Below are 26,652 nucleotides of genomic sequence, written 5' to 3'. Positions count from 1 at the left end.
GAGATGGTGAAGCATTCAAGCCATTTCCCAAATTAAGTTTTTTAATTATCTGATTATCAAAAAGAATAAGAGGGCCATAAATGGAGGACTTGGAGTTTCTGTTATTGTTATTCACTGGTTTTTGTGCAAAGTTAAAAACACATTCAATAAAAGCGAAATTTAGATACTGTTTTTTAGATTCTCTTTCAAAATTCATTCAATAATTATAAATTTTCAGCTTAATTGTCTTGAAACTTCCAAAATCATTTGAAAAACAATAGGAACCTCCTTCATGTCTCCACAGGCATGACTCCACGGTACTATGGTTGTTTGGGTAATAGGACTATAGGAGAAGTGAAATCTCTTTCGGGTCTCACACCTCAAGTACTGACATTTTTAACATAAATTGATGTGCTCCTAAAAATAAGTTACCATGTCATTAAAAAAAAAAATCACTTCATTGCTCCGTTAGTCATAAACTTGAACTAAAAAGCAATTGTTTGAAATTTCAGGAACTAAAATGTTCAACAAGAGTGAATTTTAGGAATTAAAAATGTATTTCAACCACAAATCTTTCTAAAAAAAAAGCAGCCATAAACCGACCTTTTATCGTCTCCGATTAAGATTCCAATAACATTTACCTACTTTGTCTACATCATGCACAATCAATATTAATTTTCAATGTTGTTGCAGCAAATAAGACCATTTCTTGCTGATATTGACACCAACATAGTTCACAAAGTTGGGGATTATGTTGAGAGAGAGAGAGAGAGAGCATGGGATTAAAAATATGTTTGTGCAATTAACAAATTGGAAAGGCAAATCGTGATAAGATTAGTTTCGTCACTCTATCTCTCCTGTAATTAAAGTTTGTTGTTTTTTTAACATTTTACCTTGCTTGAAAGCACATCTTATTAGGTAAAGTACCTTTCTTCATCAAACTTTTTTGAGCATAAGCCCCACATTCCGATAATAACAAAAGTGTGCGTGTGTCGTCCTAATCCGCTTGCTACTTCTCGAAGCCATAGCCAATACAAACAAGTAAATGAAATAATAATAAATTACAGTGTAGTTGGCTGCTTAGGTAGGTTAAGCATGAGCCATATATATATACATAAAAGAAATCACTTGGAGAAAATAGCAGGCTCAGTTGTGTTTGGTCCGAATGGATTGGACTAGCAAGTAGCTAGTATCCAGTAGTAGTTTAATTATTATTTTGCTGCCGCAACAAATGTGTTCTACTCTTTTGGACCACCATGCATGGTTTTTACTTTTTTTATTTGAATAATATTTGTATTCAAACAAAGACAAAAAGAAGAAGAGCCACCGTCTTCTCTAGAAGTATTTAGAATAGAATATTGAACAGAAGAGATGGGAATTCTTCCTTAAAGGTTACAAGACTAGTTACATTGAACCAAAGAGTAGGCAAGGGAGTTCATCAAAAAAAAAAAAAAAAAGAGTAGGCAAGGGAGTTATTACCAAGTTACCATCTCTAGGTATATGCTTAAAAAGGCAAAAGGCATGAGGAACTGTTCAAGGGATTGTTTGGTAGGGTAACTTTTTTTTTTTTTTGGAGAAATCCATCCTGCTGGGATAATAACTCTATTCAATAGGAAAATCTTTGGTTACAGAAATCAAAACATTTGGTGGAACAAATTCCATCTAAATACGTAACGGAAAAGACATTCTAGCCTCTCTAACTAAAGCATGGGCTACACTATTGCCCTGCCGCCTTACATGAGAGATAGAATAGGTTTGAAACAAACCAACTATAGACATAAAGTCTTTCACTAAGTGCCCAACAAAAGCATTTAAGCTGTCCCCATCCCTTAAACTTAAACAACAAACTTCAGAGTTTAAACACTGAAAATTATGGGCAAAAAAAAAAAAAAAAGTGTTTGGTAAGAGATTTTTTTTAAGAGTATTTGAGTTACATTTCTAATTTTAGGGTGTTTAAAAATTGAATTTACAAAACTCCTCTTACCATTTTTCAGTTTTCAAATAACGTTGCTCAATAACACTTTTTTTAATAAGTAATAATTGTAGATCCCATTGATTAGACTGTCATCATTTTTTTTTTTTTTTTTTAAAAGCACACACATACCAAACACACAATTATGTTTTTTTTTTTTTCATTTTTGAAAAAACATTATTAGAAATATGGTACTAAACACATTTTTTACATTATGAGTATTTTAAATATATGTTTTCACAATACTTTTTAAACCACAATTTTCACATAATTTTGAACAACAATACACAAACACTTCAACCAAACAGGATCTAATATCCTTGATAACATATATGATAGACCAATGAGTATTAAAAAGAGAGCAACTTATTGATACTTCATTCGAGTAATGCTAATACTACAAATTTTATTGAAAAAACTCTTATCCATTGATTTGTCAGCTTTTAACCGTAAAAAAGAATTTATTTTGTTATTTGAATTTTTAACGTGATACCAATTCATATTAATACTTCATTCGATATATAATATGTCACATCAAGGACTCTATTCGAACTACAAATGCCTCATCAATTATTTATAATTTTATAGTGCATGATTAAAGGCAGATCAATCATATAGCTACTTTGCCAACTTGTATTGAGAAGGGAAAGACATGCAAGTTAAATCTCAATAGATGATTTTCTCGAGCATCATGTTGGTGGAAAAGTCCTGGAATATGTTTTAGCTTTTTAGACCATGACTTTTTTGTTCGAAGAGCGTCACATTATTGAGAAATTTCAAAGCATTCGCTATAGCTGTATTTTCTTGTTCTATTACCTATGCCCCACGAGGATTGAATAAATTGCTGTTTCTAGTCCACAAGTCTGGGATTTGTATCTTACTACCTAATGTATGCGAGTAATGGTTTTAATATTGACTTTGTTTTCTAATGTTCTTCTTGCTTCCTACGTAAGTCTAGTAATTATCACATTTTTTGTATGGCATCGACTTTAATGCTAGGATGCACAAATACAGATAGGGACACGGGTACAGATATGATATGGCGACATAAGCAATTCAAAAAAAAAAAAAAAAAAAACGATAACATGATACGACAGATAGACTACAATTATGACACGGCTACTACATAGGATCATCACTCCAAATAAAGTGTCCGTGCATCCTATCTTTCAAGTATACAATGTACAACTTTTCTTGGCTAATATTATACAAGTGGCATGAAATCCTTGCTGTTTAGATTTTTCTTAGTGGAAAAATCAATGGATGCTATTTCATGATAAGGTAATTGGTGATAAGAAGTGTGGACTGTGTTTTGTCAATTCGAGAAAGGAAAATAAGTAGTGGTAGCTAGTGGGAAAAGTAGTTTCGCAAGTTGGGTTGTGAAGCTATTTTCTTCTTATTCACAGTCATAGATGTCGATCATCTCATGACGCTAGGATTTTTCGTGAGAAACTGAAAAATATTTAATAATGCAATTCTTAATTAGGGATCCTTGTGACAAGTGCCATGTTTTTTTTTTTTTTTTGAAAGGTGACAAGTGCCATGTTAGAGTATAATTAATAAGTGTAAAAAAATAAAAATTTTCATAATTGCTGGAGTAATTTGTTGTGGTTGAATTTTAATGAAAGTGGTATTAGTGATTAGTCCATATAAAAATAATATTATTCCAATCATAATTGGTCATTTGAACAACTTAATATAAAAGATTAAACTAAAATGTTTGATATTTTATATCTACAAGAAGGTTAGTAAAATTTCTTAGCGATCACTGTTCAAGAGTTTTACATCTAGGGAACAATGAAGATATTTGTTCCGGTGTAATTATTTTCAGAAAAATTGAGTAAGAGAGAATCAATATTTCAACTATTAGAAAAGATCACAAGCCTTGCTTTGACTATATATGAGCAATAGAGTCAAGATTGAAATTACAAAGAAGAAAAGAAGAAAACTGACTTTTGGGAGTATGAAATAAGTCTCTTCATTTTATCAATACTGAAATGATTAAGAAAAAGAGGGAGTATTTTTTGGGACAACATATATATAATATGTTTTCAATATTAATTAATTAATTAATTTAAAGAATGGGTACAATGGGTTTTCTACTTTTCTATGGTCTTTTATTTTATATATGTGTAAAAACATTAACTGAGATCAAATTTGTCATTTGAGCATGTAGGCATATAAAATATAATTATTAAAACTAAAACTACGTACACTTTAAAAGACTTGACTAGATTTTCAAGCTACCTATAGAGGCTGCGATTTATTTCTTTTACTTAGTTGAGGAGAAAATTTTGCTTTAAGAGAATATTTTAGTAATGAATTTCAAATATGATGTTAGCAATCGGTGTTTTTTTTAAATGATTAATCGGTCATATTACGGCGACGACAATTTGTAAATTACTATTAATTCACATATAATTTTAATGACCTTTGGCCATATGAGATTTTTTTTTCCTCTAGCTAATTCATGAAACTTGTTAAGATTTACAAGTTCAAAATTAGAAAAATAGTGATCCATAGGTTTTTCCTAGTTTTTGGATAGCAAAAAAAAAACCGAAGATCAATAATCAATGCCAAGTGAAGCTGAAACCTAAAGGGCTATTGGGTTTTGATCTATACCCCCTCGCTTTTATTTCATCGAAAGGATCAAGTGATTTTTGATCATGAAATGTCTCTATCCTTCTCTCTAGTCCTATGAGACCGACACAAGAGATATTTTTTCTAGAATAAGAGGTTAAAAATTAGTGGCGAAGCTAGGAATTTATTTTTGGGAGGGCCATATATAAATTTTTTTTTTTTGGTATATGAAATGTAAAATAGTAATATACAATACTTCATAACTCAATTTTTTCTCTTTTATTTGTTGAGATAATTGTTAAAATACCTATGTGTTCATTTTAAAGGTAATGAATGTTTAATTATTGTAATTTGTTGACACATATATTTATAGATTGTATTTTATTTAAATGAAAATTATATTTATTTTTAGACTTTCTTAAATATGTATGTATATTATTAGGTATGGGGCCAAATGATAAGGTTATTTAAAAATTATCAAATTAATTAAGATATTTTAAACAAAAAAAATTATATTTAAAAAAAAAAATTGGGGGGCCCAGGCCCCCTGGTCATCAAGTGGCTCCGCCACTGTTAAAAATACAAGTTAACATGGTCAATTTCATTTACTTAAAACTTAGATTACTTCATCCTATTGAAAAAATTCAATAAACTAAAATAATTGATCTAAAAGCTTTGGTAGATGAGTGAACTTAATCATACTCGTAATTAAGTTTCTAAAAACCAATTGATTGCATGTTTCTTTTGAGCCCCACTCTTTGAAAATCAAGGTTATATTAAGCATTATTTCTAGCATCTAATCTCTCTCACACAAACAAAAGTACTCTCTCTATCTTCCCACGCAGATAGATAATTTCATGTGATTTGCATGGAAGACAAAAAGGGGTAAATTTGTCCTTTTCAAATGGACCACACCAAAATTATTCGGATGAGGCAAATATGAGAGAAGGGAACGAATAGAGTCCCATAATAATATTTGAAATATATGCAATGAACCAATAATTCATGATCTCCTCCACTTGTTTTAAGCAACCTATAGAATTTATCCCTCAAAAAAAGCATCCTATAGAAGTTAAATCTTAAAAACATGAAGAAAAAAAAAAAAAAGTCTTGCACCTGAGCTCATCATGCAGCTGCAACTTCCTTTTTCTGCCCATCTATCTCATTCATCTATGAGTCCATTATACGAAATTTAAATGCCTAACTTAATTTATTATGGTTCCTTGTTTTAGCATTCTTCCACTCTCCCTTGTTTGCTTCACTAACCATTTTCATGCAATAAGCCAATAAGCACTCATCAGTTTCTTTAGACACCGACAAATAGGTAACTAGTATTTGAGCCTTGTGATTATGGGTCAGAAACTTATCATACTAAAATGGGTTGTTACTTATGCCTAGGACCCTTATCCGATCTTTGATAGATATGATCAACCCAGTAAGTATAACTAGTATATTTCTTTTTTTTTCTAATATCTTCTTTTGTTAAAGAGAATAATACATAAATCCTTAAAAGTTATAGTATGGTAATTAATGCTAATAGTTTATGCGATCAATAATTACACAAAAGCAAACACATACACATATTATTCATGAATTATGAAATTAAATTAATTCACATGAAAAAAATAAGTATGCATTTGAAATAGCTTTTTGCATAAAGTTGACGAAAGTATAGTTGCACTTAAAAAAGAATTGAAGCCTTGAAAAGTTGTACATAAGTTAAATGGCTAAAAAGATAAAAAGAAAAAAGCTAATCTAAACTACCAAATAATTTGTAATTTAAGAATAAAATACATCATGTCAAGTAAAGGGAAGAAAAGTAAATTATTAGGAAGAATATCTATAATGAACTCATGGAAAAACTATTCAATGTACGTTAATAATAGATTCAACACGGAAAATACTGGTATTTGAGAATTGCATATCTAGTTGAAGAGTAATGTAATTGATCTTTTTATTCAGAATATAGAAAATCAAATATAACTTTACTATATAAATATAAATAAAAAATTAGTCAATTAAAGATTTTAGTTTTGAATTTTATTATAGAGGCTTGGTAAACGGGGCATATCAAGTATAGTTCAGAAAATTAAACTAAAATAAAACTTGTAAGGACACAATTCTCTGACGGCCCAAGAAGGATGTTGGGCTCGCGCATGAAAGATCCCTCACAATATGATTTGTAGAGAGTGGGCTTGAAAAGCTAGCCGTTTGTCACGGAACGATGTTCCGGGCTCGATTTTAGAGGGGTTCCAGTAAAAGAAAAGAGTTGGGTTTGACCATTTAAGCCGTGAAGCGTGGCGTCCACTGTGATTGGGCTCCTCGGACTTGGTCCGAGGACCATTAAGGTCTTCCCAGGTTACCCGACGGCGGGTCCTTTTATGGTCTGCACATGTTATTAGGGTGTTTCCTCCTATGGAGTCTTTCTTTTTTGGAGATTGCCCTCCTCCTCTTTTCAGATTCATTTGCTCCTTCTTTTATACTAGCCTGCATTCGCTGTCCTTCGTCCACGTGTAGGGTCAATCTTTATAAAACTGACATTTGTCCCATCAGTCCAATCCCGGAATTGTTGGGGATGGTTGATAAAGCTGGAGAGTACGGCTCTGTCAGGGGCAGCGTATTGAATGGCAATGAGAGCAGCTGTCCCGGATATTCCTTGATTCTCTTTTAAGTTTGGCCCTATACCAGTTTTACCCTTCTTCTTCTGGTGGGGTTTTGGATCTGCCGAGGACTGAGTTGTCCTCGGCTACATCACAAAACTATTAGGTGCTCTGTATTGTAGAGCTTGGGCCATAGTTCTCCTTGGCTCGGGCCTTCAGACTCTCTAAGGGCGAATGGGCCTGGCCCATAAATTATTTGGGCCCCACAATAGCCCCTCAAAACCTTGCTATCCGACTTCTGGGTTGGAAATGAGGGTTTTGGTAAACCCGGGCCTTTAGTATGGCTTATTTAGTTCAGCCCCGCATTAATGTGGGCGGTTTTCCACCTGTCCAGGAAGTTAGCCGGTCTTCAAGGAACTCCCTTTAATCTGCTCGTGATCTACTCGTGCCGCTTGGCTGTCCCAGACGCGCCCTTAATGACTCCCCTTTACGAGGCTCATTTATGTCCGGCGACTCATCTGATAAGGTGGGGAAGTGGAACGGACACCTCTTTTTTCTTTAGATTCTTTTGGAAATTTGAATGCATTTAATACCCCCCGTTTTGCTCTTCTTATAAGAAGGCAAGTAGGAGGCCATCACTTTCGTGCAGACCCCTTTCCATCCTTCTGAGATCTGAAACCCATAGCCTCCTTTAGCATTTGCTTAACCCGATTGTTATACACCATATCATTATACGTCTACCATAACGAATGATGAAGGAACCATGCCTCTCCTCAAAACACCATGTTCTGATAAAGCTTGAAATGGCTCGGTCAGGGCAAGGATGGCGCAGACTTAAGATATGTCCCGCCTCTCTTTCAGCCAAAATCCGAAGCAGGGGCTCGTCACGTCAAACTCTCGGCGTGACTGAGTCGAGAATACCCAATGTCAGCACCACCTGGCTCCTCACGAGCATACCTAACACGGCACCAGTGTGTTAGGAGTCAGGGCTGAGGCAGAGGCTAAGTGCTTCTGCTTCTCCCTCTCTTTGCTCACTGGTGCCCTCCCCCGCCTTCCTCTCCTAGTCTTTTCATCTCTTCCCCTCTTCTTCTCCTCCTTTCTTACTCATGTCCTCCATCTTCTTCATTCATCTCCTCCATCTTCTTCATTGATTTCTTCCTTACTATTTCCTTCTTCTTCACCTTTTTTTTTTTTGAAGTGGGTCCTTCTCTTAATATGAGCAACAATAGGGCAGAGATTGGAGAGACTTTGAAGACGAGTTTAAAAGGCGACTGACCGTTTACTTATCTGTACTGCGGATGTTAGTGCTGCCTCGGCAGCCCCTCTTTTGTATAGGCTTGTTGAGGCCCCTTTTTGTACATTGTAATAATTTTTCATATTAATAAAAAATTGTTGTCATTTCATTTCGCATATTCTGTCTCTTTGTTTTTATAAATTTGCAAGTGCTGCTCGGCTCAATAATATCGCATCTAAATCAATGACGACTAAGACCAAAATACTTAATAATAAAAAGATGTGGCCATAACTTTAATAGAAGTGCTTGGCACAATAAGGCAAACCAGTAAAAAGTAATACTTACCCCCTGCCTGCTAGCCGTGTGAGGAATAACCATTTGAAGACATACCACCCACTAAATGAACGGCCCTCTTAGGCCATTGAATACTGGGGCGTTCCACCACCTTCCTTACAATTTGTTGTCCTTAACCTTTTATGGTGTTTAAGCCGTGGGTCATGTGATCTGACATTTTTATCAAGTAACCCACCTTATGAAATCCAAACCTTTTCTTATCCGAGTAGTTGATTTCCCCATTGGCTTGGGTCCGAGGACCATGCAAGGCCTTGGCTCTGTCCAGAACTCGTAATAATAAATATTTTTGTACTTGGTTTCCCCATAGGCTTGAGTCCGAGGACCATACAAGGCCTTGGTTCTGTCCAGAACTCGTAATAATAAATATTTTTGTACTTGGTTTCCCCATAGGCTTGAGTCCGAGGACCATGCAAGGCCTTAGTTCTATCCAAAACTTATGATCTTTTTAGGTACTTGGTTTCCCCATAGGCTTGAGTCCGAGGACCATGCAAGGCCTTGGTTCTGTCCAAAACTTATGATCTTTTTATGTACTTGGTTTCCCCATAGGCTTGAGTCCGAGGACCATGCAAGGCTTGGTTCTGTCCAAAACTTATGATCTTTTTAGGTACTTGGTTTCCCATAGGCTTGAGTCCGAGGACCATGCAAAAACTTTATGATCTTATGTACTTGGTTTCCCCATAGGCTTGAGTCCGAGGACCATGCAAGGCCTTGGTTCTGTCCAAAACTTATGATTTTTTGTACTTGGTTTCCCCATAGGCTTGAGTCCGAGGACCATGCAAGGCCTTGGTTCTGTCCAAATTTTTAATAATTTTTTTGTACTTGGTTTCCCCATAGGCTTGAGTCCGAGGACCATGCAAGGCCTTGGTTCTGTCCAAAACTTTGATTTCTTTTTGTACTTGGTTTCCCCAGTCCGAGGACCATTGAGTCCGAGGACCATAGGCTTGAAGGACCATGCAAGGCCTTGGTTCTGTCCAAAACTTGTAAAATTTCTTTTATGTACTTGGTTTCCCCATAGGCTTGAGTCCGAGGACCATGCAAGGCCCAAAACTTGTGGATTTTCTTTTATGTACTTGGTTTCCCCATAGGCTTGAGTCTTCCACCTTTGGTTCTGTCCAAAACTTGTGGATTTTCTTTTATGTACTTGGTTTCCCCATAGGCTTGAGTCCGAGGACCATGCAAGGCCTTGGTTCTGTCCAAAACTTGTAAAATTTCTTTTATGTACTTGGTTTCCCCATAGGCTTGAGTCCGAGGACCATGCAAGGCCTTGGTTCTGTCCAAAACTTGTGGATTTTCTTTTATGTACTTGGTTTCCCCATAGGCTTGAGTCCGAGGACCATGCAAGGCCTTGGTTCTGTTCAAAACTTGTAAAATTTCTTTTATGTACTTGGTTTCCCCATAGGCTTGAGTTCGAGGACCATGCAAGGCCTTGGTTCTGTCCAAAACTTGTGAAATTTCTTTTATTCGGTTTACTCTTCGACCATAAGCCCCTATACCAGGGCGGGGAAAGTTGGCTTGAGGCCGGAAGCCCCTAGAGATGCCCGCGCCCTTGGCACTGTAAGGCGTAGCCCCTAGCAGAAGCTTATGCCGGAGCAACAACTGTATGTCGCCGGAGTCGGAGGAGGCCCCAGGAATTTCTGCTTGCTAGAGAGCTGACTCCACCGCCACCTGCGCCAACGCGCAAGCTTTCCCACAGACGGCGCCAATTGTAAGGACACAATTCTCTGGCGGCCCAAGAAGGATGTTGGGCTCGCGCATGAAAGATCCCTCACAATATGATTTGTAGAGAGTGGGCTTGAAAAGCTAGCCGTTGGTCACGGGGCGATGTTCCGGGCTCGATTTTAGAGGGGTTCCAGTAAAAGAAAAGAGTTGGGTTTGACCATTTAAGCCGTGAAGCGTGGCGTCCACTGTGATTGGGCTCCTCGGACTTGGTCCGAGGACCATTAAGGTCTTCCCAGGTTACCCGACGGCGGGTCCTTTTATGGTCTGCACATGTTATTAGGGTGTTTCCCCCTATGGAGTCTTTCTTTTTTGGAGATTGCCCTCCTCCTCTTTTCAGATTCATTTGCTCCTTCTTTTATACTAGCCTGCATTCGCTGTCCTTCGTCCACGTGTAGGGTCAATCTTTACAAAACTGACATTTGTCCCATCAGTCCAATCCCGGAATTGTTGGGGATGGTTGATAAAGCTGGAGAGTACGGCTCTGTCAGGGGCAGCGCATTGAATGGCAATGAGAGCAGCTGTCCCGGATATTCCTTGATTCTCTTTTAAGTTTGGCCCTATACCAGTTTTACCCTTCTTCTTCTGGTGGGGTTTTGGATCTGCCGAGGACTGAGTTGTCCTTGGCTACATCACAAAACTGTTAGGTGCTCTGTATTGTAGAGCTTGGGCCATAGTTCTCCTTGGCTCGGGCCTTCGGACTCTCTAAGGGCGAATGGGCCTGGCCCATAAATTATTTGGGCCCCACAAAACTAATTGTTATTCTTACTAGTTATGACCCATGCCCTTATTTTTCATGTCGGTATCGGGACTTATTCCAATCTTTCAAGTCTACGTTTAATACAAAATAGTGAGAATGTGAGACATACATTATAATTTGGCATGCGACTATTATATATAATTAATTAATTAATTGCACAAATCTCTCTCTAGAATTGTCGAAATGACACTCTCCCAAAATATGGGTCTAAATGGCATTTCCCCTTTTAAATTTATTAAATGCAACAAATAAGTTAATACTTAATACCCACCTATGATTAGTGTATGAAGAGTGTCATTTATTTTATGGGAATGAGGAGTGTCATGTAAGTTTTCTATTTTATGTAAGTCTACCAAACGTGCCCTAAGAACATACAGTGTAATGTAACTTTTCTATTTTATGATTTTTTTTTATCACAATTATTAAGTTATATAGTGGTGGCTCCATGAATTTTTTCTAGAATGATCAATAAGAAGATAAATTTTTGGTAGGAGATGAATCATGCGGTCTACATGGTTTCCTCATTACAATTTTGTCCATAGTACTAGTAAAAGAACAAAAGATAAATTATAAGTTAATTTGGTATATTGTTTCTTAATACAATGTAAATATTAATTATTGCTTTTAAATACAATAAACATATTAATCATTGTTGTTAAGAAAACTTTAATTATTATGGCTTCAAATACTTTTATCTATTAGTTTATGACTTTATTCTTTACAATTATTTTATTAACAATTCAACTCAATTTTGACAAGTCTTTATAATTGTATTAAAAAAAAAATTGTTGCGTAAATATTTGTTTTTGTCTTCACTCAATCACTCCTTTATCCTATGCCTCGTCTTTATATATAATAACCTATTGTTTTTTTTTTTGGTCAAGATAATCACCTATTGTTTAATTGTCTTTTAATGTTAACATTTTCTACTCATTGACTAACTGGCCCACACTCCCAATCCCAACTCAAAAAATTAAAAATTAAAAACATATTCAGATTCAACCACTTCACTCATTGATTGAGTCAAAAATCACAAATAAATTATAAATTTATTTCCATGAATAGATGAATTAAATTTATAAATCAAAGTAGATTATTTCAATTGGATTTAAAAAAAATATATATTTTAAGATAAGAAAATTCAAATACTTATTTTAAAGGGCCAGGGCAAAATTATTTAAAAATACTATACATGTATATATTTTTTGCCATCTCGAGAGTTTCATAGGAACTCCCTCGATCTCACTTTTGGCATCGCCCCTAAAATGATATATCATGATTGAGGAATAATAAGACAATATTAGTGATGAGTTTACAAGAAATTGAAGTGTAGATCACACATTAATATTATTATAAAAAATAAAAAATAAAAAAAAATTATGAAAGACATTGTACTAGAAAGTGGTCGTGTACAACACGTGACCGTAGAATGCCTTGTCTAGGTAGTACATTTGTCTTCGTAGTTGTCTCAATCCCTTACCTAATAATAAACTTGCCCACACGAGTGCCGACTGAGAGTCACTGACGTGAAACATTAGCCAACCTGTTGTGTTTGGACACGTATACACTTTGTGACGGCGCTCCATGACACATGGTGCTCTTTTGTGCACCTCACCACACCAATTCCTTCATTCTCTTTGTAACTCTCTCAAGTCTCATCTTTCTTCGGTTCGTGGGCTGGGCCCACTCCACCTTAACCCATTCTTATGGAAAAATAGTATTCATTCATAATTAGCCCAAGATATTGATTATTATTATTATCAACCTAAGAGTGTATATTCAACCCATCAACTTCACAAATTTGACCCAATCCAACATTTTGAGTTGATTTTCTGTAGGTTAATGAATTGGATTAATTTTCTTTATAAAAAAATTATTTTTTAACCTTAAGTTGGATTGGGTTTGGATAGACAAAATTTACAATCTGGTTAACTTGATCTAACTTATGTTATCAACAATTTAAAAAATATATATATTTTTAAAAATATTGTTAGTTTGATTTATTTTGGTATTTTGAAACTGAGTTTTGATAAATTTGAAATATCAGGTTCAATTGTGAAAATTGTAATCATTTATTGAATAATGAATTTAAATAGTTGAATGAAAATCAATTTTTTATATCAACTTTGGATTGGTTTTTAGAGTTACTATAGGTTAGATTGGGTTAGATATTTCTTGACCTAAGAAGGCCGGGTTGAGTTGAAAAATACCCCTGCTCCACGTAATCCATGTACAACTCTAATTATTAAGGAATCTCCTTTGTCATTCTTTAATGGGAGTTGGGATGTCAAAAAGAAATTTTAGTTTACTATTTAAATGTCATTTTGAGAGAGAAACCTTGAGGTAGTTGTGCTAGTTCCAAATTGGAAATGCCCCTGCCTTACGTTTTCTAGTTAGGTAATTTGTGTTAATATTTACATCTAAATTTTGCCTTGAGGAAAGTTGGAAAAAATAGTGAGTATTATTTTCGTTTAATAAGTATGTACCAGGAGACAGTTCCAAAACTCTGTTTCTGTGAATACTTATGCAAATTTTTATTGGAGTTTTTCACAAGATGCAACATTTTTTACCTATAGTGCTCATGTGATTAAGCCAAGGTTTATTCATTGACAGTTCCCATCTGATCATATATTAACCAGTCCAGCCAAAACCTAAATCCTCTTTTGAATCTAATCTGCCAAAATTTTGCAGGCATAGAAGTTATTAGAAACGCAAAAACATATAAGATGCTGACAAGAAAAAAATTTGCAATCTTTTTTCAAACGGTTGACTTGGATAAATTGTGATTAAAATAACATCATTTTCACTTAACCCCACCACTAACAATACTTTTGTTAAGGATGTTGGGTTATTTAGTTAATTATGTGAAATAGCCCAAGAGACTTAATTATTTTGTAATCTCATGTATACCTAACTCTAGCCCCAATAATTTTTATATATACCCTCTAAGTAATTTATGTAAAGAACAACATTAGTCATAAATCATGAAATTATTAAGAATCAGGAAAAAAACAAGAATTTATAGTATTAAAAAAGAAAAGAAAAGAAAAAAAGCCCGCATTAGCCGTATAATTAGATGTAGAAAAACTAAAAGAAGAAGAAAAGGAAAAAAAAAAAAAGAAAAAAAGAAAAAAGAAGGGGTCTATAAATTTAAGTAGAAAACATAACCATGTTTATAACGTAGAGGAGAGAAGAAATTAGTCAAATTACAACAAGACAAACAAGTAAGCAAGCATAGGAACGAAAAGAGTGTAGCAATGAATGTGAGAGAGAAAGAGAGAGAATGGGGTATAAATTTAACAAAAGAAAAAATAAAAATAATAATAATAATAATAATAAGGCACCACTACTAGCCTCCCATAGTACTAGTATTTTGCTGGTAAAATGAAATGTTGCATTGAATTTTCAATCATGGAATGGAAGATGCAAATTTTAACAAAAGATACATGATAGTAACGGAAAATTATTAGGTACTCCTGGAATACTATAAATGCGTATTTCTCCCTCTCACATAAATAGTGGGTCTCACCATGAATTTAACTAGTAGGATATACCATTCATATGAGAGGAGAAAATACACATTTATGGTACTCTAGGAATACATAATAATTTCCCGTAACATGCAACATTTTTTTTTTCCCTTTTCAGGGCCTAATATGAATGGTAAGTTTAAGACTGGACTTAAGGTATCTCCCCAGCAGCGTACATCTTAAAGCAAATGTCTGCCTATTTTATTTATTTATTTATTATTATTATTATTTTAATGCTGATAATTTAAAAGAATCAAAGTCCTTGAAAGGAAATAAAGTCAAAAAGGTTGCTGCTACTTTTGCATTTCTTGCTAAAAGAAAAGCATCCAAAATTGGCCCAACAACTAATATGTGGTGGTAAAGAAATGTAATTGCCAGCACCACTAGCAAGAGAGAGATAGTGCAATAAACAATGTGCATGATTTTCTTTTTCTTTTTCTGATGAATAACCCTGAGCATGACTTGTTCCATACTGGAGAAGCTTACTATTTACAAGTTACTACACAACTGTGAAGTTGGAGATATGTAAGTATGCATTTGGATCAGCTTATTTTGAGTTTGTTGTGTGAAAATAATCTCAACCGTGAAAATAATCTCAACCATACTAAACCTAAGTCCAAAATGTTTGAAAATGGAATAAAAAGTTTTTAACATTCACATCAATTTGTGCAAAAATTATTGTTTATTTCAGAAAAAGAACCTACTTTTCTTTCTATTTAAACTAACAATTTTTCAAAACACTTACATCTAATTATCTATTATATACTCTATTTTATTAAAATATCAAAATTTTCTTGATTTTTTTATTCGTCTTTTTCTCTTCACACATAACAACTATCATTCACTCTCTTTCTTCACTCTCAGAAAGCGCAAAGAAATAATACAAATTTTTTTTGAATAAGCTACAATGACTTGTACATTTACACAATCATCATAACAAAATCTCATTTTGCACAAATGGTTCACGATCTAATGTGAGTGATTTTTAGGCTTCATTAGCCATATTTTGAACTTTATGCTATTTTATATGAGTTGGTGCAAATGTTCAAAGCTAAGGTAAAGCACAAAAGATAAGCACGGGCTTTTTGTTCTAGTGTGTTCTCACTCCATGTTAGGCAAAAGTTCAGTATAATCCCCAGATAATAGGAATACAATTACTGCATGTGATATGTGTGTGTGTGTGTGAGAGAGAGAGAGAGAGAGAGATAAATATTATTAATAGCAAGGGAATATTAAGTACAAAAAAAAAAAGTACAACAATCCAGCAAAAATACCAGAACAATGCAATACCACACAACCAAACCAGCAATCAAAACAACATTACCACAACACAGCACTAACAAGTAACAACTAAGACTCAAGACAGTAAGTGGAAATATCCAAAGGCAACAAAGAGATCTGATAAGAATAGAACTTCTAGCATTCTTGTACCAATATATTCTTGACATCAAACATCACAGAATGGGTAAGAGAAGATAGAAGAGAATGTGCATTGAAGACAAAAGAAACCTATAATTGATTCTCAAAGTTACAACAGGAAGCCAATACCATGGTAAGATTTTATCATTCCTAGTTTTGTTTCAAAAAACTTTATCAAGATTCCAGCATAGAGATAGCAATGGGATACAAAGTCATTGAATAAGGCAGTTTCTAAAACATGACAAACAGATTACACCATATATGTCATTCCCACTCGAATGATATTCATGTGAGGTGTTCTCATGTTTGCAGTACCTGCTCTACAGTTCCTCCTCATGAATCCATAGAAGTAATTTATAACCAATTTCTTAATGAAAAATGAGTTTTTCTTTGCCTTCACATCTCCGTGGGCCAGCATATAAGTAAATCCAGAATCCATTGCCTCTCGAAGAGCTGAAAGCTCATACTCCAGACTTGGGTCTTCATCCTGTGACATGACACTTGATAGCAATTCCGAGGAAACTTCTGAGATAGAAGTTCCTGTTTCTTCCAATCTTCGATCCTGCATCAATGGAATCCTAAGCTCACCATTCCCATCAACACCAGGGGCTCCAGAATCCCTTGACCTCACTGAAACGCTATCAAACTCCAACTCATTTAAATTGCTCTCCAACGCAAGATCTTGAGCCTCCCTTCTTAAGAATTTCTCTAGGCTTTCAATCAAAAGTTGCTCAAATGCATGATGGTCTTCCTTCCGGACATCTTTGTAACCGTATCGAGCAACACAACGGAACATATGGTAGTCTTTTGGGCAAACTCTTCGAAACAAAAACCTTTCCTCTTGAGGAACCACTGGGATTGGGACATATTTAATGCAAACAAACACTATTGTAGAGTGGATAGCTGGAAGGCTCAGTAAGAACTGCCCAAAGATGGAGGGAATCCCCTGGACAAGCTCATTGTAAAGCAATCCAATTCCTGGGACTCTTACAGTCCCAAGGGTTGAACCCAGTTCAAGCATGAAGTCCATGGATATCTTCTCCCTGACTTGACTCCGGTATTTCAACACACTCCCATAGTTCCAAATGTACATCACACAGAGGAAGCAAGTAGCAAAAACAAGTGGAAGCCAACCACCCTCTTTGGTTTTAGATAGCACAGCTAACAAGTAGATGAGCTCTACCGATCCAAAAACAAGTGGGAAACACAGAGCCAAAAACAGGTTCTTCTGCCAGATTAGAAGCATTACAAGTGTAACCAAGGAGGTGCTCACAAGCATGACACCAACTTCAGCTATGCCTGCAAGAACAAATTAAATGGTTTTAGTAGACATTACTTCCATAGGATAGTGTTCGTATGTGTGAACTAAAAATTCCCTATGTTGTTAATAAATAAACATTAATGGTCCTGTCCAATAGTAGATCAAGGACTTTGGGATTCAAGGGATTATTTGCCATCATCAACCTATATGCAATTCAGCCATTTAGTACCATGGAAAGGTCAACACAAAATGACACAATTTATTGAGGAAATGAAAAGAGAATGTCTAGCAGTGAAGCATCACATGCAGAGTGAAAAGATAAGCATATGCTGTAATTCCAGCAATAACCACTGACCTCCAGGTCTCAAACATACACAGATTATTTTCACAATATATTGGATGAAAAACATTAGAATATGTAAATCGATTGAAAAGGCATAATGCAGTGTAGAACTTCTGTATAAAACCTTCTAATATTTTCTTAAAAGACACTTCCCAAGAAGAAGAAGAGGAGGAAGATACTTAACCATATGCATTGGCGATATCTGTGGTGCTCTGAAAGATAGCAACTACAACTATGCACATGATCATTAAAAACCAATTCATTACAGGGATGTAAATTTGACCCATTCGCTTTCTTGAGGTGTGAACGATCTTCAGCCTTGGAAAGCATCCGAGAGCCATTGATTGCTTTACGCATGAAAATGTAGCAGATATCATTGCTTGGCTGGCAATCATGGCAGCAAGGGTTGCTAACACAAAAACTGGCCAGAATATAGCATCTGTTTGTTCCCAAGTTCCAAGAGCAGAAGTGTCAATATGAGTGCTAAATATAAACACATTTCTCTTGAATATAACATAAAATATTATTGTAATTTGGACAAATATAAGAAGCCATGTCATTAGAAAGTGTCACCTGGCACAGAGGCATAGAATATACTTTCTGCAGATTCAGGCGATTTCATCAGATAAGCAGCTTGGCCCATGTAAGCCAAGAGAAGACAGGGAAACACCACACAAGTAAAGGCAATCTGTGTAAGTAGCATGGATTAATTACAATAACCTTCCATTAAAGCAAATCCATGAAGTTATTCAAGGAAGAAATAAAATTGAGGTAGTGCAGAAACATACCTGTATGGCTCGTACAGAAAAATGGCCTAGATCAGCAAACATTGCTTCCGCTCCTGCAACAACATCAAGAAATGTCAACAAAGAGGCTCCTTTCTGCAAGTTTATGGGACAAATTGAAAAAAGGAAGAACAAAAGGCCATTTCTCATTCTGACATGGAAGCTATCATTCGTTGGATTTATTAAAAGTTCATTAAAAATTTCCAGAAAAGGCTTATTCTTTCATGATATCTACCAGCACGTTAAAACCACCAAATTAGGTGAAAACACCTATCAAGAAAAGAAAAATAATTCAGCATACTTATTAGCCAGCAGATCATCTCAGAAAGCCCTTGGTGAGATAGGTTTTTAACTTACAAAATAAAATACCCCTCCAGTTTAGGTCAAACCAACTATTATGAACTTTAGGCATCATAGCCAAGAAATGGCAATGGGGCAAAGTGGGACAGGCCAGGATGCATAACTCACCCTGCCCTCCCAGCCATAGATATCTACTTATCCTGATCTTGCTCCATACTAGAGTTGAGCAAAATTGTAAGCCCTTCCCCCTGCCCCATCCCGCCTTGTAGTGGTGGCAGTGTGAGAGATAAACAGAAAACCAGAGATGCACAAAATACTAAATTTTAAAGCCCTCCCCCCCACCCCCCTCCTAAAAAAAAAATATGATACAGCCATCAGATTGTTTGACTTAATTACTGGTTCTGTTTGTCACAGTTGTTATACAAGCTCCTTAACATTTACATCCTATCAAACTAGAGTTAAATGGAACATTTAAACCTAAGATTTTGGATGATGCAATGATTTCAGGGTTTCCACTTCTATAGAAACACGGGTATTTTTTTAAAAAAAACATGCAGCTGATGAGGTTAGGATATTTTAAAAACAAAGTAGGTAGAATCTTATCTCTATTAGGGAGGATCTGAAAATCTCTGCTGGTTGGCACAGATATTGATAAAAATTTTCCAGTTCAGTTAAGGATATGAAGGTGAGATGTACCTGTAATGCATAGAACACAACCACCAAGAGCTGACCATGCATCTGTGCTGTTCTTCTTGAAGAATAAATAGATATAAACTGGGTTGAATGCCCTTACAATAGTAATATCATACTTGACTATATTGTATATTCCAATAGATCCCAGAGAAAAGAACCACAAAGCAAGTACAGGAGCAAACAGGAAACCAACTTTACCAGTCCCAAACTGCTGTATGCTAAACAAACACACAAGGATCACGATTGAAATAACAACTACACCACCTGAAAAAGAAACCAATCAGATTATAAACTATCCTGTTCAAAATGCTAATATTGGTCTGTCACCCACATCTCTTCCTTAGCTATAGTCTATAGAAAAAGAAAATGCATCAATCAGATGGTTCAAAATGCAAACGCTAATTAGTCTTAAAGCTGTATCATGTAATGCGGTGACTAATTAGATTGTTCAGGCAGTCCAGCTTAATGCAGTGTGGTCACTAAATGATCCATGTTGACAGGCATCAAATTTATATCTTAAAGAGATATAACAAAAGACGTCACTGTAGAAGTCATGCTGCTCCAAGGAAAAATGTCCAACAAATCAATCTCCTCCAAAAAATTGATGCATTTAGAAAGTTCTTTATGATTGATGAGATATCATAAGGAAACATAAAAACTCAGTATCACACAACAGACCTGCTCTCAGTTCCTTCACTTGAAATCCTGGTAATAAACAAATCTTAAATACTTAAAGTGAAAACAAAGATACCCACTTGTACTAATTCCTTCTATTTCATCCTCCAGACCACTCACAGCAGACATCACTGCAACAAGAAATATACATTAGTGTAACCTCAGGCAGTTAATGTCACCTATCAAAAGTGATAGCGCAAATTATTGCAAATTGAGGAGTGTAGTATAAGGATATTTCACTTCAAAGAAATAAGACAGTGAATAGAAAGTTCCAATAATCGACTTGGACAAGTCAAGAAAGTCTCTGTTCCGGCTATAAGGAACACTGGCTGCTAATCATGGTTAGTACATATCTCATATAAAATATAACAAGGCCCATTGTTGCAAGGTTCTAGTATGGATATTCCAGTTTCAAACATATATGATGCTAGATGAAAGAGATATTGGTTAACTCAATCAAGTCAAGAAAGCCTGTGTCCCTACAGCACCAAATATGTTATCTCCAAATAGATAGCTCTGCACCCCTTTAAGGCAAGCTTTCTGCTCCTTCTGAAGGAGCAAACATTCTTTGCCCATGAAACAAAACATGGAAGCTAAAAGTAAGATAACTATGGGCAAGGAGTTTAACAATATCAGAAAAATATGCAACCAACTCACTCCAGGCAAGCATCTGCTTATCTTCATATTTTCAAGCCTATAGAATATACAACTAGGATAGAAGTGGCAGTGTCAATGTAGTCCTAAATAGATTATAAGAACGCAATTATACATGCATGACTCTAGAGTGGCTTTCTTTGTATGGGCCACAGCCTTGGGGAAATGTCTGACAATTGACAATTTAAGGAAAAGAAAGGTTTGCATTTTGGATTGGTGTTATATATGCAAGTGTAATAATGAAAGTGTTGACCATCTATTCCTTCATTGCCCGGTTGCTTCGGAGCTGTGGGATATGGTTTTTGGTTTATTTGGAGTTTGTTGGGTCATGCCAATGTCTGTTGTTGGGCTTTTTGCTTGCTGGCAAGGTCGTTTTGGTCGTCATCGTAATGGAGATATTTGGAAGGTCGTTCCTCCTTGTTTGATGTGGTGTATTTGGAAGGAGAGAAATAGTAGGTGTTTTGAAGACATTGAGCGTTCCGTGCCTAATCTCAAGCTTCTATTTTTCCAAACCTTACTTGACTGGTTCTCTGTGTGGAGAAACCAACTTTTTTCTTCTATTTTGGATTTACTTGACTTTTGTAATATTCGTTTTTGTTTTGTTCACCCCTGTATTCTCCCTGTTTACTTGGGTGTCTCTCTCTCTTTGATATCAATGAATCTTTTTTACTTATCAAAAAAAAAAAAAAATTTATACATGCATGACTTTGTCTGCAAGCAAAGAGACCCTAGGCTGAAAAGTTGGGTAGGTGGAAAAACTTTATGATATCTAGATAATTCCAAAGCAGAGGAAATTGGCACAGCTCAGCAAACAAAACTACAGACACAGATTTCATCACATAGGTAGAATGGTCAAAGGACCAAACCCTGGTATGCAGAAGTAAAGACCCAGCAGAAGATAATATACTATTGTGGGGGCTTATTTTAAAAAAAAACAGCGAACTGTAAATAGTAAGCGGGGAAGGCAACGAAGCATGAATTGACCTAGCGAAGTGAACCTTGGGTGAGGTGCACTAGAGAGATAGCTTTTTTCTTCTTCTTTTTTGGGTTTGTCAAATTTTGTAAAATATGGAACTACTTCTTATCTTGACTCTTTTTATTTAATTCAAAACTAATGAATACATATTTTCATAAAAGACTAAAACATGAATCCTTTCTGGGCTAAACAAACTGTGTAATTACAATATGAAATACCTAGTGGTACGATACATCTGGTAGAATTTAGGTATTTCTAATGGAATTTCCTCAGTAATAGGAATATTAGTATCAGTGCCTAATCTTTATATATATATATATGCAACAATGTACCTGATATTGCTGGGGTTAGAATGCCATCTCCTATAATCATTGAAGTACCCATAAGAACCACTAGCAAGAGAAACGTTTTCAAGGATGATCTTTTTTCCAACGAGTCTTTTATCTTTAAAGCCCTTTCCAACTCTGGAGTGGGCAGTTTGAGTCGAAAACTTGATATTTGTTCATCAGCTGTCTGGCGATTAGGCAGCATATTAACATTTGCATACCTGCAAATCAGTGAGTACAGCGCAAATGTCCCTCCTACAATTGAAACCATAAATTTATTAACAATCACATGCTCTACCAGATGACAGCAAATAAAAGGAGACAGTAACTAAAAATAGAGAACACTTACCTTCCCCATTATCATTGGCTTTGAGTACCACAAAAACATATTTTGCCAGAGGAAGAAGAGCAATTGTGTACATCACTAGTGATAAAGCCCCCAAGATGTCAACATCGGACTTGATGGTAACCTTGCTGAACACATCAGCAAAGACATATAAAGGACTTGTACCCAAGTTGCCATATACCACACCAAGTGTCTGAAAAGCTAATGTGATAGTGTGCCACATGGAGATATCCTGATTCATTGCGAGCAATAGACTTAGTATAAGAGGAACAGTCCATTACATTGACATGTAAATTCTTTGTTACAGGATCAAGTAAAGTATTTCTGGCTGTGGGTTGATGATAGTGTGTGTGTGCATGTGTAATTTATGAGGGCTTTCTCCTTGTAGACTTGCAGTTGGGACTGTTGAAGCTTATTCCTTCTCAACTGCCTCTGAAGCCTTGCGCTCTTCACATGGAATGTCAATTTTGAAGTGATAAAGACACTAAATTATGAGAACTTCCTAAGTTGTTTCACACTCATCATAGAATAGGACACTAATATGTAATGTAAGAGTTTCTTGCTACATCTGGATTTTAACAGTATACCACCTTCACTAATATATACAAGTTGTCTCGCTGCTAGTGCTGCCATCTTCTAAATGTTCACTTAACTAGTGTTTCGCTTCATCTTTTTTTACCTAAAAAAGGATAGGGGGTGACTAGTCCATGGAAGACCCTACATGGACATGACCATAATAACACCTACCCACTGAGGAACCAATGCCTGAGGTTTCACTTAAAAGAACAATAGTCAAAAACTCCACCAGATGGGCAACGCAAAGCCAGATTGACTGCTCTTGCCTACAATTTAAGTCCTCCCACATTTCAAGATAACTCTTTTAAGTCCCCAACACCGAGTGCATCATAAAGCAAATCTGTTAAAGCCTGCTAACATGATGATAGGAGGTACTTGAGGTCACTCAACTTAACCACTCCGTTTATCTTTTTCAATTTACGGCTACTACTCTATGCCAATACCCTACTTTAAGGATAAAACTGTTTAACAGAAAGTTCAATCTTTTCCTTTTATTAAACAATTATTTTAATTTCAAAGTCCCATTATATTTTCTGCCCCTAATTTCATAAAATCTAAGACCCTGTTGATAATTTGAAAATAAACATCACATGAAACCACTAATTACCAATTTACCACAGATTTTAGTAAAAATGGATAACAGGTTTCTCCAAATTGCCAATAAGATAGTACACAATTTGAAAAGTCAGATTTTTTTTCTTTAAAAAATGAAAGAAAATCACTCTTAAGATACTTTTCTTGATTAAAGCATTAACTTTATTCCAAACTCCCATAATATATTCTACCCCTATTTCATAAAATGTAAGACCGTGTTGATGAATTTTTTTTTTTTTTTGAGAAGAACCGTGCTGATGAATTTGAACATAAATATCACATGGCACAACTAATTAGCACAAGTACAACAACAATAAAGCCTTAGGCCCTTAGCACCAAAAATTTGGGCCAGCTATGGATCTTCAACACAGAATTGGCCACATTTATTTCTTTTCTAATTAGCACAAGTATAAAGTAAAAATGGATAAATGGGTATCTCTAAATTGCCAATAAGATGGTACAAAATTAGCACAAGTACAACAACAACAATCAAACCTTAGTACCAAAATTTTGGAGTCTGCTATAGATCTTCAACACAGAGTCAGCCACAAGTATTATTTTCTAATGACCACCAGTATTTAGTAAAAAATGGATAAACAGGTTTCTTCAAATTGCCAATAAGATAGTACACAATTTGAAACAACAGCAAGTATATGATACCTTGGTATGGTGGCCATGATCTCCTGCAATCTCCATGGCTTCAACATCAAAAGAGTCCACTCTCCTGGCCTTCTTCACTAGCCTCCTCCTTAAAGGTCCTTGCCCTTCTCTGGTCTCACTTTCATCAAGCAGTGACCATGGAGGTGACTCTGAATCCACTTCACTACCATCAACCCACCTGGAGTCACTGCCACCACCACTACCATTAACACTACTACCCGTCAACCTCACACTGCTCTCTTCAATCCCATCATGTTCTTCCATATTTCCACCAATCCCACCTCCCAAAATCACAGCTTTTGTACAAAAACACTTCAAAAATCACAGCTTTTGTACCCAAAAAAAAAAAAAAACGATATCCACTTGGCTCAAGTGCTTCACCCTTCAGTACTAATCCACAGAACTAGTAAACATTAAAAGATTTTCTTATAAAACCTGAACAAAAATTTGCTATTGATGCACAAATTTGCAAGCAAATTGCTGCAACCTCTCATTGTTTATTCAAATGAATTGTGTCTCACAATTTCTGGCTGTTGGCTGTTTGGGACATAGAAACAACCATAGTCCCAACTCCTTAGCACTGAACTGGCCAGGACTGGTGTTGAAGTTTAAATAAAAACCTTTTCCTTATGACACAGCTCTTTTCTCCATTGGCTACTGGTTGAGACTCAGACATAAATAGCTCTGGTTGGTCAATTTCTTTCTCCATTTGTTCTCAGTAATTTTAGGTCACTTGCTCAACTGAGCCGTAATTCCTTTGACTTGAGTTGGTCAGGAGTTTAATGAAGTTTTAATTGGTATCTTTATTATTATTATTTATTTAGGTAAGATGTAAATTTTACTCTAGTCTAACGCAAATGTAAATGTGTGTAAAGTATTTTTTGGAGATTTGAACCTTGATTATTACATCTCACACCCTATAAGTACTTAATACTTGTGAAGTGACCATTGCGTTAAGGGTGCGCAGTAATATCTTTGTTATTATTATTATTAGCATAAATTATCTTTATTATTTCAAGTATTCCTTGTCAGTAAATTTGGGAATTATTTCATTATAAAAAATAAAAATAAAAATTTGGGGATTACTCTTGAGAAAAGGTTTTTATACTATCTGAGTTGCAGGAATTTTTATGCTACACAATGTTAAAAAAAAAAATCATATATACTTAGTCATATTGACATTTTTAATGAGTAATTTGACTTAATTAAATAACACATGTGAATGGTTTTTTTTTTTTTTTTAACCGCCACATAGTGGCCTGTGTTAGAATTATGTGATTAAATTTACAATTTTTCAATAGTTTAACTTTTTGAGAGTATCGGTAATTTAACACAATATCAAAGCATAAGCTAATTTCGATCCATATCTTCGCATATTAAAAAGTAGTTTGAGCCCACAAATGATGGAGGTTGTTAAATTTATGTGGTTAAGTGATTGAATTTACTATTTCCAATTAGCTTAAGGTTTTGGGACAGATTGCATAAAACTTAGCTCTCTTTCTTGAGTATTGGGCTAATGTGAGATAGTAATTGTGGGGGGTCCGAGGAGCAGAGAGGATTAGACTAAGGAAAAACTTGTATAAACTAGCTCGAGGAGATGAGTAAGATCCGAGGAACCCACCTGCCCGAGGATGGAAGCAGAAATATAGTTAGTATCTAACGAAGGCCCAGGAAGAGAAGGAGGGACCGAGGAAGGAGCAATGGACGTGGCAAGAAGTTTCATGAAAGATATACTTCCCACCTCCACATTGAATGCTTCATACCAACCATATCAGTTGCATTAATGTAGAAATGACACCTAAACAGTAAATTCACAACTAGCAACCCCTTCTACCACCTTTAGTAGAGTTGTGATGGGACAAGTATCCTGAAAAATGTTTAAAGACTTACAAGTGGAGGGTTATGATGAAAGAAGGGAGGATATAAAAGGGAGGGAACCTCCTACAAAGAGAGGGCTTTTTTCTGGAATATTAAAAAAATAAAAAATAAAAAATAGAAAAAAGAAAAAGAAGGAAGTTTTGAATTTGGAACATTCATATATAAGAAACCAATCATCAAACTTACCAAAGGAGAGCATTTTTCTCAATCATTACTTATACTTCACTTCTCTATCACTCTAGTCTCATTGGTTATTCGTCAGGATTTAGTTTAGAATTGCACTTGGAAGTGTTTTCTCACTCTCTCCTTCAAGAAATTCTATTGTTTGGGCTTAGTTGGAAGGATAAGGCACCATTGTTCTGAGCACTTACAGGAACAAAAATTTTCAAAAATATTATGTTTGCTTCCTAAGCACAAATGACACATAATTCCGTTTAAAAG

The 26,652-nt window shown here is 35.4% G+C and overlaps 1 protein-coding gene across 2 annotated transcripts; it reads right to left on the bottom strand.

Moving 5' to 3' along the window:
* Positions 1–16,187: 16,187 nt before the first annotated feature.
* Positions 16,188–25,071, bottom strand: LOC115982673 (putative potassium transporter 12). 2 transcript variants are annotated; one of them, XM_031105340.1, is made up of 9 exons: positions 24,334–25,071; positions 22,507–22,735; positions 22,164–22,412; positions 20,282–20,332; positions 19,530–19,790; positions 18,537–18,589; positions 18,322–18,436; positions 17,933–18,187; positions 16,188–17,443 (listed from the first exon to the last, which is right to left on the bottom strand). In XM_031105340.1, exons 1-9 carry the CDS (start codon positions 24,595–24,597, stop codon positions 16,395–16,397), a joined length of 2,526 nt encoding a protein of 841 aa, XP_030961200.1. In that variant the 5' UTR covers positions 24,598–25,071; the 3' UTR covers positions 16,188–16,394. The 2 variants fall into 2 exon arrangements, with proteins under 2 accessions (XP_030961200.1, XP_030961201.1); XM_031105341.1 differs by having other exon boundaries at positions 18,032–18,187.
* Positions 25,072–26,652: the final 1,581 nt, after the last annotated feature.

The sequence above is a fragment of the Quercus lobata genome, chromosome 3 (assembly GCF_001633185.2).
Source record: "Quercus lobata isolate SW786 chromosome 3, ValleyOak3.0 Primary Assembly, whole genome shotgun sequence".
NCBI classification, from domain to species: Eukaryota; Viridiplantae; Streptophyta; class Magnoliopsida; order Fagales; family Fagaceae; genus Quercus; species Quercus lobata.
The sequence above is the reverse complement of the archived record's forward strand: the minus strand, read 5'-3'. Positions and strand labels throughout refer to the sequence as shown.